Here is a 12746-nt window from a genome sequence, read left to right on the forward strand (position 1 = left end):
TGCCGAACGCATATTAGCCTGAGAGGCTGGCGTTGGATGTGCATTGTACACCGAGTTTTAAATCCCAACTCCTGGCTGTTAGTGAAAAATGCGAAGACCTTCTAGAGGAGTGCGTGCCTCACCATTACACGGTTCAGTAAAAGCAAGTTGCTTTTCTGGTAAACTGAGAGATTTTACTGACACTTCATACTTTTGCTCATACCCGTGGATACACAAAACTGACGTGCACTTGGCCAGTTGCACAACAAAACACGCCCAGAGGCCACAGTAATCAAACAATCATTATGTTGGTAGTACGCATTTCTCCCTCTGTGTCAATAGCTGTGCAAGAACTTCCCGCTAAGCCACCACAGTATATCTGATCCTCCGTGTTGTATTGCATCTCTTTCTTGTTGTTGTTTTCTGTCTCAAGCGGGACTTGTCTAACGCAAGTTATTTGACACTTGCGGTGGAAAAAAGCGTGTGAAAGAGACAGTTGACCTTTGCGCTAACATGATGCATTGGTCGTCGGGTCACTGAAGATGCCTTTAACGGCCTTGACCACCTCATCCAGAGGCTCAGGAGTAAAGATGCGGCGCGCTATGGGACATGACACCTTTCTTGGTTTGTTCTCCTTTTTTTTAATGCAAAAACTGCTAACACCAGCGGCACAAACAAGAAGCCCTCTAAATTGAATTCTCCAACTTTTAAATACAGAATGACCACTTAGCTTCTTAATTCATCCAGGATTACCTCTCCGCTCATGCTCCCACCATAACTGACTTTCAATCCAAGGAATGTGTACTCGTTGTCGTCAACTATAAATCATTATAAGTATCAACTAATCAGATGATTAGAGCTGAGGCTGCTGTTGCTGGCTGCAAACTGGACACATTTGAAGCATTGGTAGACAGGTTGTCACCATTGTCCATTATGGATAATCCTGACCAATCACTGTACCAGCTACTCTAACAAACAGATTTAGCTCTGCTGCTACAAAAACAGATATAGGAAATCTTTTATATGCCATCTCCCTCTATAACACTATATATGTCTGACCATACATTATTATAATTATAGTTAGTCGTTTCAGTGGCTGTAAAAAAAAAGAATTTCCCAAATACAGGATTAAAACATTTTTTTCTCATCAAATCTCATATGCAGTGGGTTTCACCACACAAGCAATTTTTATTCAAGTGAGTGTGATATTTAAATGCATCCTGTGTAGTCTCTGTCTGGTCTTGCGTATTATTACAAACATTTCATCAACTGTTGTTGTGATTTGGTGCTGTATAAATAAAACTGAAAAAAATGAATTGACAATATTTCTCTATTTCACACTTCAAATCAAACAATATCAAATGAAATGCCACTTTTGCTAAAAACTTGACAAACAGAAAAATGACAGAATTCATCAGAGTATTTTTTCGCCATGAACAGCAAGAATATAGCTGACGAGGAAGCCAAGTCCATAATGACTAGAGTGAGAGCTACATTATGGTGCAGGACAGTTGGAGGCTGATTAATCACCATCAAGATGAATCCTTTGTTAATAAAACAAAGGGAATGCATGTTAAAAAAAAACAAAAAAAAAAAACACTGACTTTGAAGGCGGACAGCAATCTAACATCAGCCTTTAACAGCTAATGGGGAAACGATCTCATTCTTTTAACAGATTTGCATTGTTATTTTAACGCCAAAACCCAACTCCAGATTTTTCAAAAATATTGTTAATAATCTCAGTAAAAGCAGGTTTGATTTGGGGAAATGAAATGAGTGACACTGTGACATGAGTAGATTATGCCAGAAAAGGCTGTATGAATACCATAGCTGAATTAAATAAATAACTTATCAAAATATTTTTACATACAATAACACACACACACACACACACACACATTGGCAGCTGGTACAACAGTTACACATGTGATGAATAACTACATCAGCGATTTTAGCAGAAGGTTGGTGGAAGGTTTGCAGTTGGCCCCAGAACATTTAAGAGGAGGACTGAGGCGGCGGCAGAGCAGAGTATTCCTCATTTTCAGAGTCACTGCTGTCCTCATCATTTCTCTCTTGGTCACTGCCTTCAGTACTCAGCTGGTCAAAGCCCTGACGACTATAACCCTTATGGGATGGAAAGAAGTTTCCCAGATTCAGACTGCCCACTGCTTTACCTAGTAAAGGTTAAATACCAGAGAGGAGGAAATGAAGATGTCAATATGACGATAAAAATCTACAGATTTAAGAGAAATAATTCTCAACTTAGAATGATGGCTTCAGTTTACACACTGGCAGTGCATTATATTGAGGATATTCATTCATCCCTGTGTAAAGCTATGGTCAATAAGATGATGACATAAGAGAGTAGGGCTGCTCGATTATGGCAAAAATGATAATCACGATTATTTTCACTGAAATTGAGATCACGATTATTTGACGATATTTATTTAACCCTTTAAGACCTACCATAGAACCAAGTCCGCCAGAGCTTATATTATTTTATTTTTTTTACATGCTGTAGTGCCATTTGTGGGAGCATTTCAAGTTGCTATACATCAATACAACTGTTATAGCCCATATTTTAATAATATGTATGCATTAAGTCCATAGTAACTACATTAATTGCAAACAAGTGCAATAAACTACAAAAAAATTGAAAATCGTTTTTGTTTTGTTTACATATATTTCTACTTGGAGAAATTTAAGAGGTTTATCCCTCAAAACTTTAAATACAAAAAAGTTGCAAAAAATAGTTTACAACAACAGGAAATTTATTTTGAGTGTCTTCATAGTTTTATTTTGGAGATACAGCAATTTTTATATACTGCAGGAAAAACAAAAAAAAACAATCCTATGATGCAAATTTGCAAAGAAAACAGCACGTGCATCAAAATAAACTATTTCCAGCAGTGCAATTCGAGTTCTAAGCATCCCAGAAACTATTCAGAAAAGTATAGAGTCAAACATGACTTATAAAAACACCAGTATAAGTATAGTATAGTATAGTTTTTTACTTAAGGCCTACAAGTAAAAAACTACATTTTCCGCAAAAATGACATCACTTCCGGTTTCGGGCAGGAAATGCGATAGTTCGAGTTGACGTCTTTTTCAAAGTGGGAAGTGTTAGGAACAGCTGATGGATCGGCAAAGCGTGTTTCTGGAGTATTATGTTTTTGTTCCTGCAAGCGCTTTTTATGCAATTTTTGCAAAGCTTTATGTGGAAGGAAACCGTGACCGAGGACAAGCTGATGGCATAAGATGTAAGTACAACTCCTCCGGTTTCATATGCAAAACAAATTATTGTGCTAGCTTACGTGGTTCAGGTTCTACAGGGATTTAAAAATAGTTACGCAAAACGGAGTGTGCTGCTCTGACCGGCTTTAAAGGGTTAACAATAACAATGTGTTGAATAATGACTTTAAAAAATAATATAATCCATAACCATAACCCATAATGTTTCCACACCACTGAAGTTTGTTTTTTTTTACCTCTCTTTTCAACCAACGGCAGTCACTCTCCTCTCCAAATAACTTCTGCTTAGCTTTCCGAGCTTCCCTCGGGTCCTCTTAATTGTTGTGAAGCGTGTTCGAAATGCAGAGGTGCGCTTGACTTACCACACGGAGCAGCGCGAGAGTAAAGCATGAGGGAGGGTCTAATAATCGGCTCAGTCATTTTTAATGATCGTTGAAAGCCCAGATCGTAATCGTGATTAAAATTCGATTACGGCTCTATTTTCATTTTCTGAAATGTTTTCTAGCCTGGTCATGCCTTCAACAGACACTAATGAAGATGAATGAACACTGCTTTAGACATAATGTGGTAAAGGAAGGGGCAGAAGGGGGTTAAATGTTAAAAGTTTTTATATATGACTGACATTTTACAATATTTTTCCTTAATAATGGTTTAGTATCAAAACATTTTTTTAAAGAAGACAAAAGAGAAGAAAGAAGGAAGAGTGATAACCTAAATTTGTGTTGGTTACAAGTAAATGGGTCTTAGCTAAAACAAAGTCAATAAATGATCTTCTCTCATAGCCTGTCGGTACTGCAAAACTGTTGTTTTTTTGTGACAGCTGAACTTTACAGTATGAGCATACTACTGGAAATCCAGCTGAATATATTCGGTAGTTAGTATATCTGACAAATGAAAAAAATACATGAAGTATCATAAACCTTATATTAAATAAAAACGAAGTCTGGTATTTATTAAATATTTAATGTAATGTAAACAACATACCCCTTATTTTTCCCAAAATGCCTCTCACTGAGCTGGGTTCAGCTTTGACCTCACGTTGATCTGCAAATGTTCAACAGTATTACCTTTAATGTTCATTGACTGTTAAGATAACCAAAGACAAGAGAGGAAACAGAGCAGAACAATGTGCACTGACTATAGCAAGAAGACAATGCAGTCAACAGTAGTTAAAATGGCCTAATTTCTATCTCATTTGTTGTTCAATATTAAAAACGAATGGATTTTCTGCACAGACTCCCATGGGTGTTTTCATACATACTTTTTTTCCTCCAGGAAATGAAGACTCCTATGGAGATCACAACAACCAGAGGAATGAGCAGCAGGGTGGTGATGATGACTGGGAGTACACGCTCTCCTTTGTTAAGCTTAGCTGGACTCTTCCTCTCTTTGTCTGCCTCTAACTGTGGTTGAGTTTTTTGGACCACAGTTTGCTTCTCTTGGATGGCTGCGGTCTTTGATGTGTCTTGCTTTACCTTAGTTTGGACAACGGCGTCCATTTCTATAGTGAGAGACATATTCTAGTTATCAGTGTTCCTTTTACACCAGTTCTGTAAAGCCTCAAAGATCCCAGCAACCACAACTGATAAGTGTGTGGCTGTAGCTCAGGAGGTAGAGCAGGTCACCTACTGATCAGAAGGTTGGTGGTTCAATCCCAGGCTCCTCTAGTCTGCATGCCAAGTATCCTTGGGCAAGATACTAACCCCAAGTTGCTCTCCGATGCATCCATCGGAGTGTGAATGTGGTTAGACAGCACTCAGTTTGGAGACAGTGCTTGTGAGAATGGGTGTAATTGGGTAAATGTGAGAGAGTAGAAAAGCACTATATAAGAATCAATCCAATAACAAAGGTGTTTTTATCACAAGCAATTGTGTCACCAGTCAACTGTGACGACCTTATGATACGTTACTTCCTTTGTGATGCCAGCTGAAGCAAACCTTTGATTCCTAGGTCTAGGCTGCTGGGGGCTTCCGATGACGAGTGTTTCTTATTCACTCATTTGTTTCACTCACAATGTGCTTACTGTTAGGAATAAAATGATTAAGTAAAGCTGTTTTTGTGATTTATATACATTTTGCAATTGTGACCATTAAGAGTTGGCACTCCATGTAATAAGGGTCAAAAGCATCAATTCAGTGCAATGATTGAATTGAATATTAGTTATTATTAATCTCTGGCTTTCTTCCACAGCTTTCCTTTGTTCCTCCTCATTCTTCCTCTCACCACCAACCGGTCGCGGCAGATGGCTGCCTCTCCTCTTTAAAAAAAAAGGGAGTTTTTCCTTTCCACTATTGCCAAAGTGCTTGCTCAAAGTGGGTCATCTGATTGCTGGGGTTTTCTCAGTAGGATACAATAATCTATTAACTGGTCTGTCTGATCATTATATGATTTTAACTGTTAGGAAATTGACTAAAAAACAACTGCAGTATTTTAGTACAAACAACCCTGGCCATGTAAAGACATTTAATCCCAAGTCTGAAACTGTAAAACTTGAACAGGAGTTTGCAAATTGCAATTGGGATCATCTTATAAAAATAGATGATTAAATTTGATAAATTAGCTTTTTCAAAGCAAGCAGATGATTGGTTTGAGTCGTATCTTCTTCAAAAGAGAGCAGAGTGTGAGGGTTGATAAAGGAAAGTCATCCATGTTGGAAAATAGAATGGGTATTCCTCAAGGATCTGTTCTTGGCCCATTGCTGTTTAGTTTGTTTAGGTGATGACTGGCGTCTTACTACTGGCAACGGCTCTATTCATCAGACTATCCTACCTGGAAGACGGCAGAAACCCATACACAAGCCGAGATAAGAGATGGACACACGACAACTTCCATCTAATGGACATGATACAAGACTAAATCTATCCGTGGATGAAAATTGCCTGATACAGATACGTGCTTAACAGGACCACAGAGAAAGACTGCTACGTCTGCTCACACATAAAGAGCACATCAAAATACCTAACCATATATGGGAAACACGCTGAAACATGTGCACTAATTCTGATCTCTGATCACACCTTCAGAGTGACTTGTGTAAACTGCACATCAACATCAACATCCTCATCCAGGAAGGAGCGCTCTCAGAATTGCTGTAATGCAACATCATGTAGCACTGGACATGATCCTGGCTGAGAATGGGGAATTGTGCGTCTTATTCAACACCGTGTGCTGGACCTACATACCAGATAATGTACATTCTTTAAACATGGCTTCAGATGCCATAGAGACTGTTGATCGGCGTTGGACTTTTCCTGATTTTATTTTATTTTATTTCATTTTGTTTTGTTTTATTTTATTTGTTTTATTTTGTTTTGCTTTTCTTTACTTCTATTATACCTTGTTTAAAGGCTGTAATCCCATAGATGATAAGTTTATTACTCACAGCATATGCAGATGTACCCGAACCGATGAAGATCATGAAGTCTTTCTTTTCCTATTTGTAATATGAAGATGAAGTGCAACTAATGATGTAATAACTGTAAATGCGAAAGACAAGTAGTTGCTTACTGATGACTAGTACATTTCATTCTCTGTTCAACAGGTGGGAATGTCAAGAGATTTTTGTTTTTACATAATTTGATCAGCTTCATGAAATGTGTTTTTCTTGTTTACTAAGCAATCTAAATGTCTATGTGACTTTTCACCTAATAACTTCTATGATGAACTTATCCAGCTACTGAAACCACTTCCTGTTTTTAGAGAACAGATGTAGAAAAGGGAAATAACCCGTTGCTTTGAGTCTGTGCAAAGACCTGACAGGAAACTGCAGGTTTGCAGAGCGTGCTTTTTCAGAAGTGAAGCTATAATCTTAAGTGTGTATGCGCTGATTCTGTTGATTCTGAGTGATGTTGTTATTTTCACACACACACACACACACACACACACACACACACACACACACACACACGTATAAAATAAAGTACGCAGGCAGTTGCAGCGCGCAGTTCGCAGGGTGCGTTCATTGCTGCCCACGCGTGTAAAAACGACTGCAGTGTTTGTGTTTTCTAACTCAGGTGTCTAAGCTGAAGAATTACAGGGTGATTTAAAGAAATCCCCTGTCAAAATGCTTTGCCTGCCAGTTGTCCAAAAGCAGTGTTGGGACTAACACGTTATTAACTACATCATTATTGTGGTAACGAGCATGGTAACTAGTTATTATACCAAAATCAGGAACGCGTTAGTCGTTACTGGGATTTAGATAGGGTCATTGTTCATTACTTTGTGTGGTGGCTATGCGGAGCTTCCACAGATTCAGTAACATTAGCAAGTGGTGGAGGCCAGCAGGTGGATGAGGGAAAGGGGACGCAGGAGGAGCAGAGACCTGAGGCGGCCGCCGGGCCGAGTGTGAACTGAACTTCAGGTAGTTATGACCTGCAGTCTCTCTGGGTCAGATATAAACCAAGTTTAGGTGGAGTTTATTTTCGTTATGCTGACTTTTTCCGTACTGCGTACTAGCTAGCATGCCGGAGTTTCTATACAGCTCATTTTGTTCATAAGGTTAATTATTAGAGTTGCCAATCGTACCGTAAAAAACAGAATCGTCTCGTATTCAGAGAAAATATTACGCGTTTCGTTTTGAGGTGAAAAGGAGCACGGTTTGTCCCGTACTTTAGCTACAATAAAAAAAGACACAAAGCTGGAGCTGCACAGCTGCCTCTTCTCCTCTCATTCTCTCCCCTCCCTCTCCCGTTTCTACTTCAGTCACGAAACTGACCAATGATCAGCTGATCGGCTTTTCTCTCTTGTTTGTTTATCTCCTACTTTGCGCCAGAAAGAGGAAACCAGCGGATGTCGCGCTAAACAACAGCAGCACGTTTAAGCTTGATCAGCTGTTGTTAGAATTTATTTAATATTAATTTCTAGTATCAGCTGATGTTTGCTGGAGCCACAGCTGTAAAAGCTGCTGGTCACTATATCGGTTTGGATATGTGGTGAGAGGGAGACATGAAAATGAAGCCAGGAGATGTCCTTACTGAATCATCAGAGCTGAACAGGTGATGGAGAAACAGGTTTACCTTTTAGGTGACATGAATGAGTTGAAGGGAAGTTATGAACTGTTTCTGAGAGACAAATAACACCAGGATCCTTTTTTTACGTAGTTGACAGCTGGTAACTGTGCAGGGCGGCTCTAGCAAAGTTTTGCCAGGGGGGCCAGGTAGGGCATTAACAGGGAGAGGGGGGCACAAGTAAATACTTCTCTTTCTTATTCTCATTTAAAATATCTAGCTTTTAAAAAATAATTATCTGAATCTTACAACAAACGATTGATAGATTGATGCATATATACCATCAAAACAGTGTACACCACTGTCACAACAGCGTTTGTTTTCATTCAAAGGCTTTACGATTTTTCCTATAATGGCGGGCTGGTCTCTAGTCAAAATGCCCGGGCCGATTTTTTGTCCCAGTGCAGCCCTGTATGCAGCTCATCTACAGTCTGATGTTGCCTACATCTTCCTATTCGGAAGGCAGAATTTCCGAGTTCTGAGTACAATCGAAAGCACCACGACTGCAGTTTTTGTGTTGGATGTAAAAAGCGCACATGACACTGTGATGCAGGCTAGAATCATGGCAGCGGTCAATGATGGTCCAGCCGTGGGATCTCTCTCCTGGAAATATGCACATTATTTTTTCCTTTATATTGGTAGGTGGCACAGTGCGCTTGTGGCAAGTAAGCAAGCTAGAAGACTGGCAATCTTGCTGGGTATCCAGTTAGGGAAGCAACACATTAACAAGAGAATTCTGAGTAAAACCAAAGTTACTTTCCCTAGTAGCTAGTTACTTTGAAAGTAACGAGTAACTTGAAGTAACTGAGTTACTTTTGATAGAAGTCACTAGTAATGTAACTAAGTTACTCATTTAAAGTAACTTACCCAACACTGTCCAAAAGCTAGCTGCTAGCTTTCTGCAGATAATGCCAATATACCAGCTAAATCACCTTGTGAAGCAGCAGACACTTTAACGGCACATCTGAATGATGTCCAACAATGGCTGGAACATAATCATCTTGTATTGAATTTTTAGAAAACAGTTTCTATCTGTTTTTCTATTAGGAAACAAAGTTTATCTGATGATTTTAAAATCAAGTTAAGGAATGAAGAAATAAAGAAGGCTAAAGATTTTAAGGTTTTAGGAATAATTTTAGATTCACATTCTAAATTTTATAAGCATGTAAAGAAGATTTCAAAGACGGTTAAGGTTAATCTGAATTGTTTTAAGTTAATTCGGCATTATATACCTACTTCAGCAGCTCAGTTATTTATGCATTCTATTGTATTATCCCATTTTTCATATTATATGACAGTTTGGACCCAAGCAGCACCATCTACAATTCAGCCTGTGATATCCTTATATAATCATTCTTTAAAAATAATGTATAAATAATCTGTTTGGTGGCATCATTGTCACATTTTAAAGAAATATAATCTACTTAGTTTTAGGAGTTTTAATCATTTGTGTTTTCTTAAATTAATTTTTTAACCCTTTAAGACCTACCATAGAACCAAGTCCGCCAGAGCTTATATTATATTTTTACATGCTGTGGAGCCATTTTTGGGAGCATTTCAAGTTGCTATACATCAATACAACCATTATAGCCCAAACTTTAATAATATGTCTGCATTAGGTGCATAGTAATTACATAAATTGCAAAAAAGTGCAATAAACTACAAAAAAATTGAAAATCGTTTTTGTTTTTTTAACATACATTTCTAGTTAGAGAAATTTAAGAGGCTTATCCCTCAAAACTGTAAATACAAAAAAGTTGCACAAACTAGTTTCCCACCACAGGAAATTTATTTTAAGTGTCTTCATAGTTTTATTTTTGAAATACACCAATTTTCATACACTGCAGGAAAAACGAAAATAAATATTATAATGCAAATTTGCAAAATAACAGCATATGCATCAAAATAAACTATTTCCAGCAGTGCAATATGAGTCCTAAGCATCCCAGAAACGACACAGAAAGTCATAAACTCAAACATAACTTTTAAAAACACAAGTATAGGCTCATAAGGCCCCGATCGTAAAAAACTACATTTCCGCAAAATGACGTCACTTCCGGTTTCGGGCAGGTCATGACGGACATGCGACAGTTCACGCTGATGGACGTAGGAAGTGTTACAAACAGCTGATCGGATCGGCAAAGCGTGTTTCTGGAATATTATGTTTTTGTTGCTGCAAGCGCTTTTAAGTGTGTTTCTGGAATATTATGTTTTTGTTGCTGCAAGCACTTTTTATGCAATTTTTGCAAAGCTATATGTGGAAGGAAACTGTGACCTAGGCCAAGCTGATGGCATAAGATGTAAGTACAGCTCATCCGGTTTCATATGCAAAAAAAAATTATTGCGCTAGCACACGTGGTTGCAGTGCTACCGGGATTTAAAAATAGTTACGCAAAATGGAGCGTGTCCGCTCCGACCGGCTTTAAAGGGTTAATGTATAAATAGGCTGGCCCCAGAGTGTCTTAATAGATACACACAAAGACAAGATAGTAATTGTATTACTAGGAGCATGGTGAACAGCAACTGCAAGATATCATATTGCAGATCTAAATTTGTTCATTCAGCATTTTCAATAGAGGCTTGCCATCTGTTGAACACACTTCCAACCAGTGATGGGAATAACGGTGTTACAAGTAACGGCGTAACGAGTAATCTAACTAATTACTATTCCTATCGTTACAACGCCGTTACAGTTACTAACAAGAAAATGCAGTCTGTTTCTATTTTTCAACAAACAGACGGTTGAAGCTGTGTTCAGCTTACCGCATCTTATATCAGCTGCACGGAAGTAGCTGACTATGTAAGTAATCTGGACGCTACAGCTTTAACCATCTGCGTGCGCTCCCGCGGACGATAATCACGATCACTGTCTAGCACAACACCTGGAGCTCAGGGGGCAAAACAATCGCATAAGTGCTGCTGTTTGACTGAGGAAGAATAAAGTAGTCGTGGTAAGCCAATCACATGACCACTTAAAGACAAAGCAAGAAGATGATATATACCAGTTTTTAAATTGTGTTGATAGGCCACGAGTCATGATAAACAATATATACGCGGCGTTTTTTCCTCAATAGTTTCGTCACGTTTACTGTCTAAGGACAGTGCTAGCAAGCACTCTCTGCTTATGACAAAACAAAAACCAAAAAAAACAGGGGAAGTTTTAGGAGTGACGGCGAGAGAGAGAGAGAGAGCAGAAAAAGAGAGAGAGCGAGTTTTATTTGTGATGTTTAGCATGTTTGGAGTGTGTAGTTAATGTGTTGTCTTGCGTAGTTAGTGTGTAGTGTTGTGGATAGTTTTGTATTGTGTGTCAGAACAATGAGGCGAGTGCTGTCTCCAGGTAGAAAAAGGAGTGATACACCTGCTGCTGTCAGACCTGCACCTGCGATGTTCTCCTTTATTATAGTGGACAGAAATTATTTTTTTGGGAGTGGCACAAATAATTTGTGTGGCATCTTATTGAATGCAGAACAGCTGATTGTTCTGTAAATAGTTTGAAATGGTTATTTAAAAAATCAAGGTAAAAGGTAAATGGATGCAATAATGGATAACTTTGTTGTTTGCAAAACTTGTGCATAGGATTTTAAAATTGACAATTTATACTTGCATTTAAGGTTATGAAATATGATTCATTAAACATGTTCGTGGTTGTTAGAGTATAACCTTTATAAAAATATAACCTTTTCTACTCTGATTTTATGTTTTTTGTCTGATTTTAGATCAATTGTGTTAATACAGTATGTCAAAATGAAAACATAACTGTAAATTCAGACATGTGAGGTTGTGCTGACAAGGATGATACCAAACAAGGCAAAGTAAATAGTTTTTAAAGGTAAAATGTGGAGGGAAAACCAAAAGTAGTTCAAAATGGCCAATTATACCCTGGACCCAGAGGGTTAAACTTTTTTTTAAAGTAACACAATAGTTACTTTTCAAGTAATTAATTACTTTTAGAATATTGTAACTAAGTTACTAACTCAGTTACTTTTTTGAAGAAGTAGCAACTATAATTAATTACTTTTTCAAAGTAACTTGCCCAACACTGCTTCCAAGTACTTAATGATTTTTGTTATTGCTTTTGTTGTTTTTTCATTTATTGTCTATTAATTGTAGTTGTATTTATGATGTATTTTGGTTTTATGAAAATATATGTTTTATTGTAAAATGTATGTATTGTGATTGTAAGACCAACAAGGGACAATGATTGTTACTAGGATAGCAATAGCTATAAACTTATGTGTGTTACATCAGTTTCATGTTTTGTACTTGGACTACGTTAAACTGCACAGTCCTTTTTAAAGAAATAAAACAATAAAATCCACAAATACCGTTCTGGTGTAATATAAATAGAATTGAACTGGATTGAAAAATTCCTTGATTCCTTAAAAAAATCCTTGCCATATATATAAATATTTCAGGTCTAAAAAATGGTATACAGCTGTTGAAAGAAAGAGGGGCATCCTAGTTAATGGAAAACGCAAGACATAGGTGAAGGAAAGCGATTTCACAGTT

General features: G+C 37.7%; 1 protein-coding gene across 5 annotated transcripts in view; it reads right to left on the minus strand.

The window, feature by feature from the left end:
- Nucleotides 1-1138: 1138 nt before the first annotated feature.
- The window catches only part of pam (peptidylglycine alpha-amidating monooxygenase), a 58071-nt gene continuing 46463 nt past the window's right edge, over nt 1139-12746 (minus strand). For all 5 annotated transcript variants that reach the window (XM_040048729.1, XM_040048732.1, XM_040048731.1 and 2 more), the window contains 3 exons: nt 4493-4732; nt 4216-4275; nt 1139-2153 (listed from right to left, as the gene is read on the minus strand). In XM_040048729.1, the coding sequence (XP_039904663.1) occupies nt 1975-2153; nt 4216-4275; nt 4493-4732 (479 nt within the window). In that variant the 3' untranslated portion in view covers nt 1139-1974. The remainder of the gene's footprint in view (nt 2154-4215; nt 4276-4492; nt 4733-12746) is intronic.

Source organism: Simochromis diagramma, unplaced genomic scaffold (genome assembly GCF_900408965.1).
Source record: "Simochromis diagramma unplaced genomic scaffold, fSimDia1.1 OVJJ01000683.1, whole genome shotgun sequence".
In the NCBI taxonomy this organism is placed as follows: Eukaryota; Metazoa; Chordata; class Actinopteri; order Cichliformes; family Cichlidae; genus Simochromis; species Simochromis diagramma.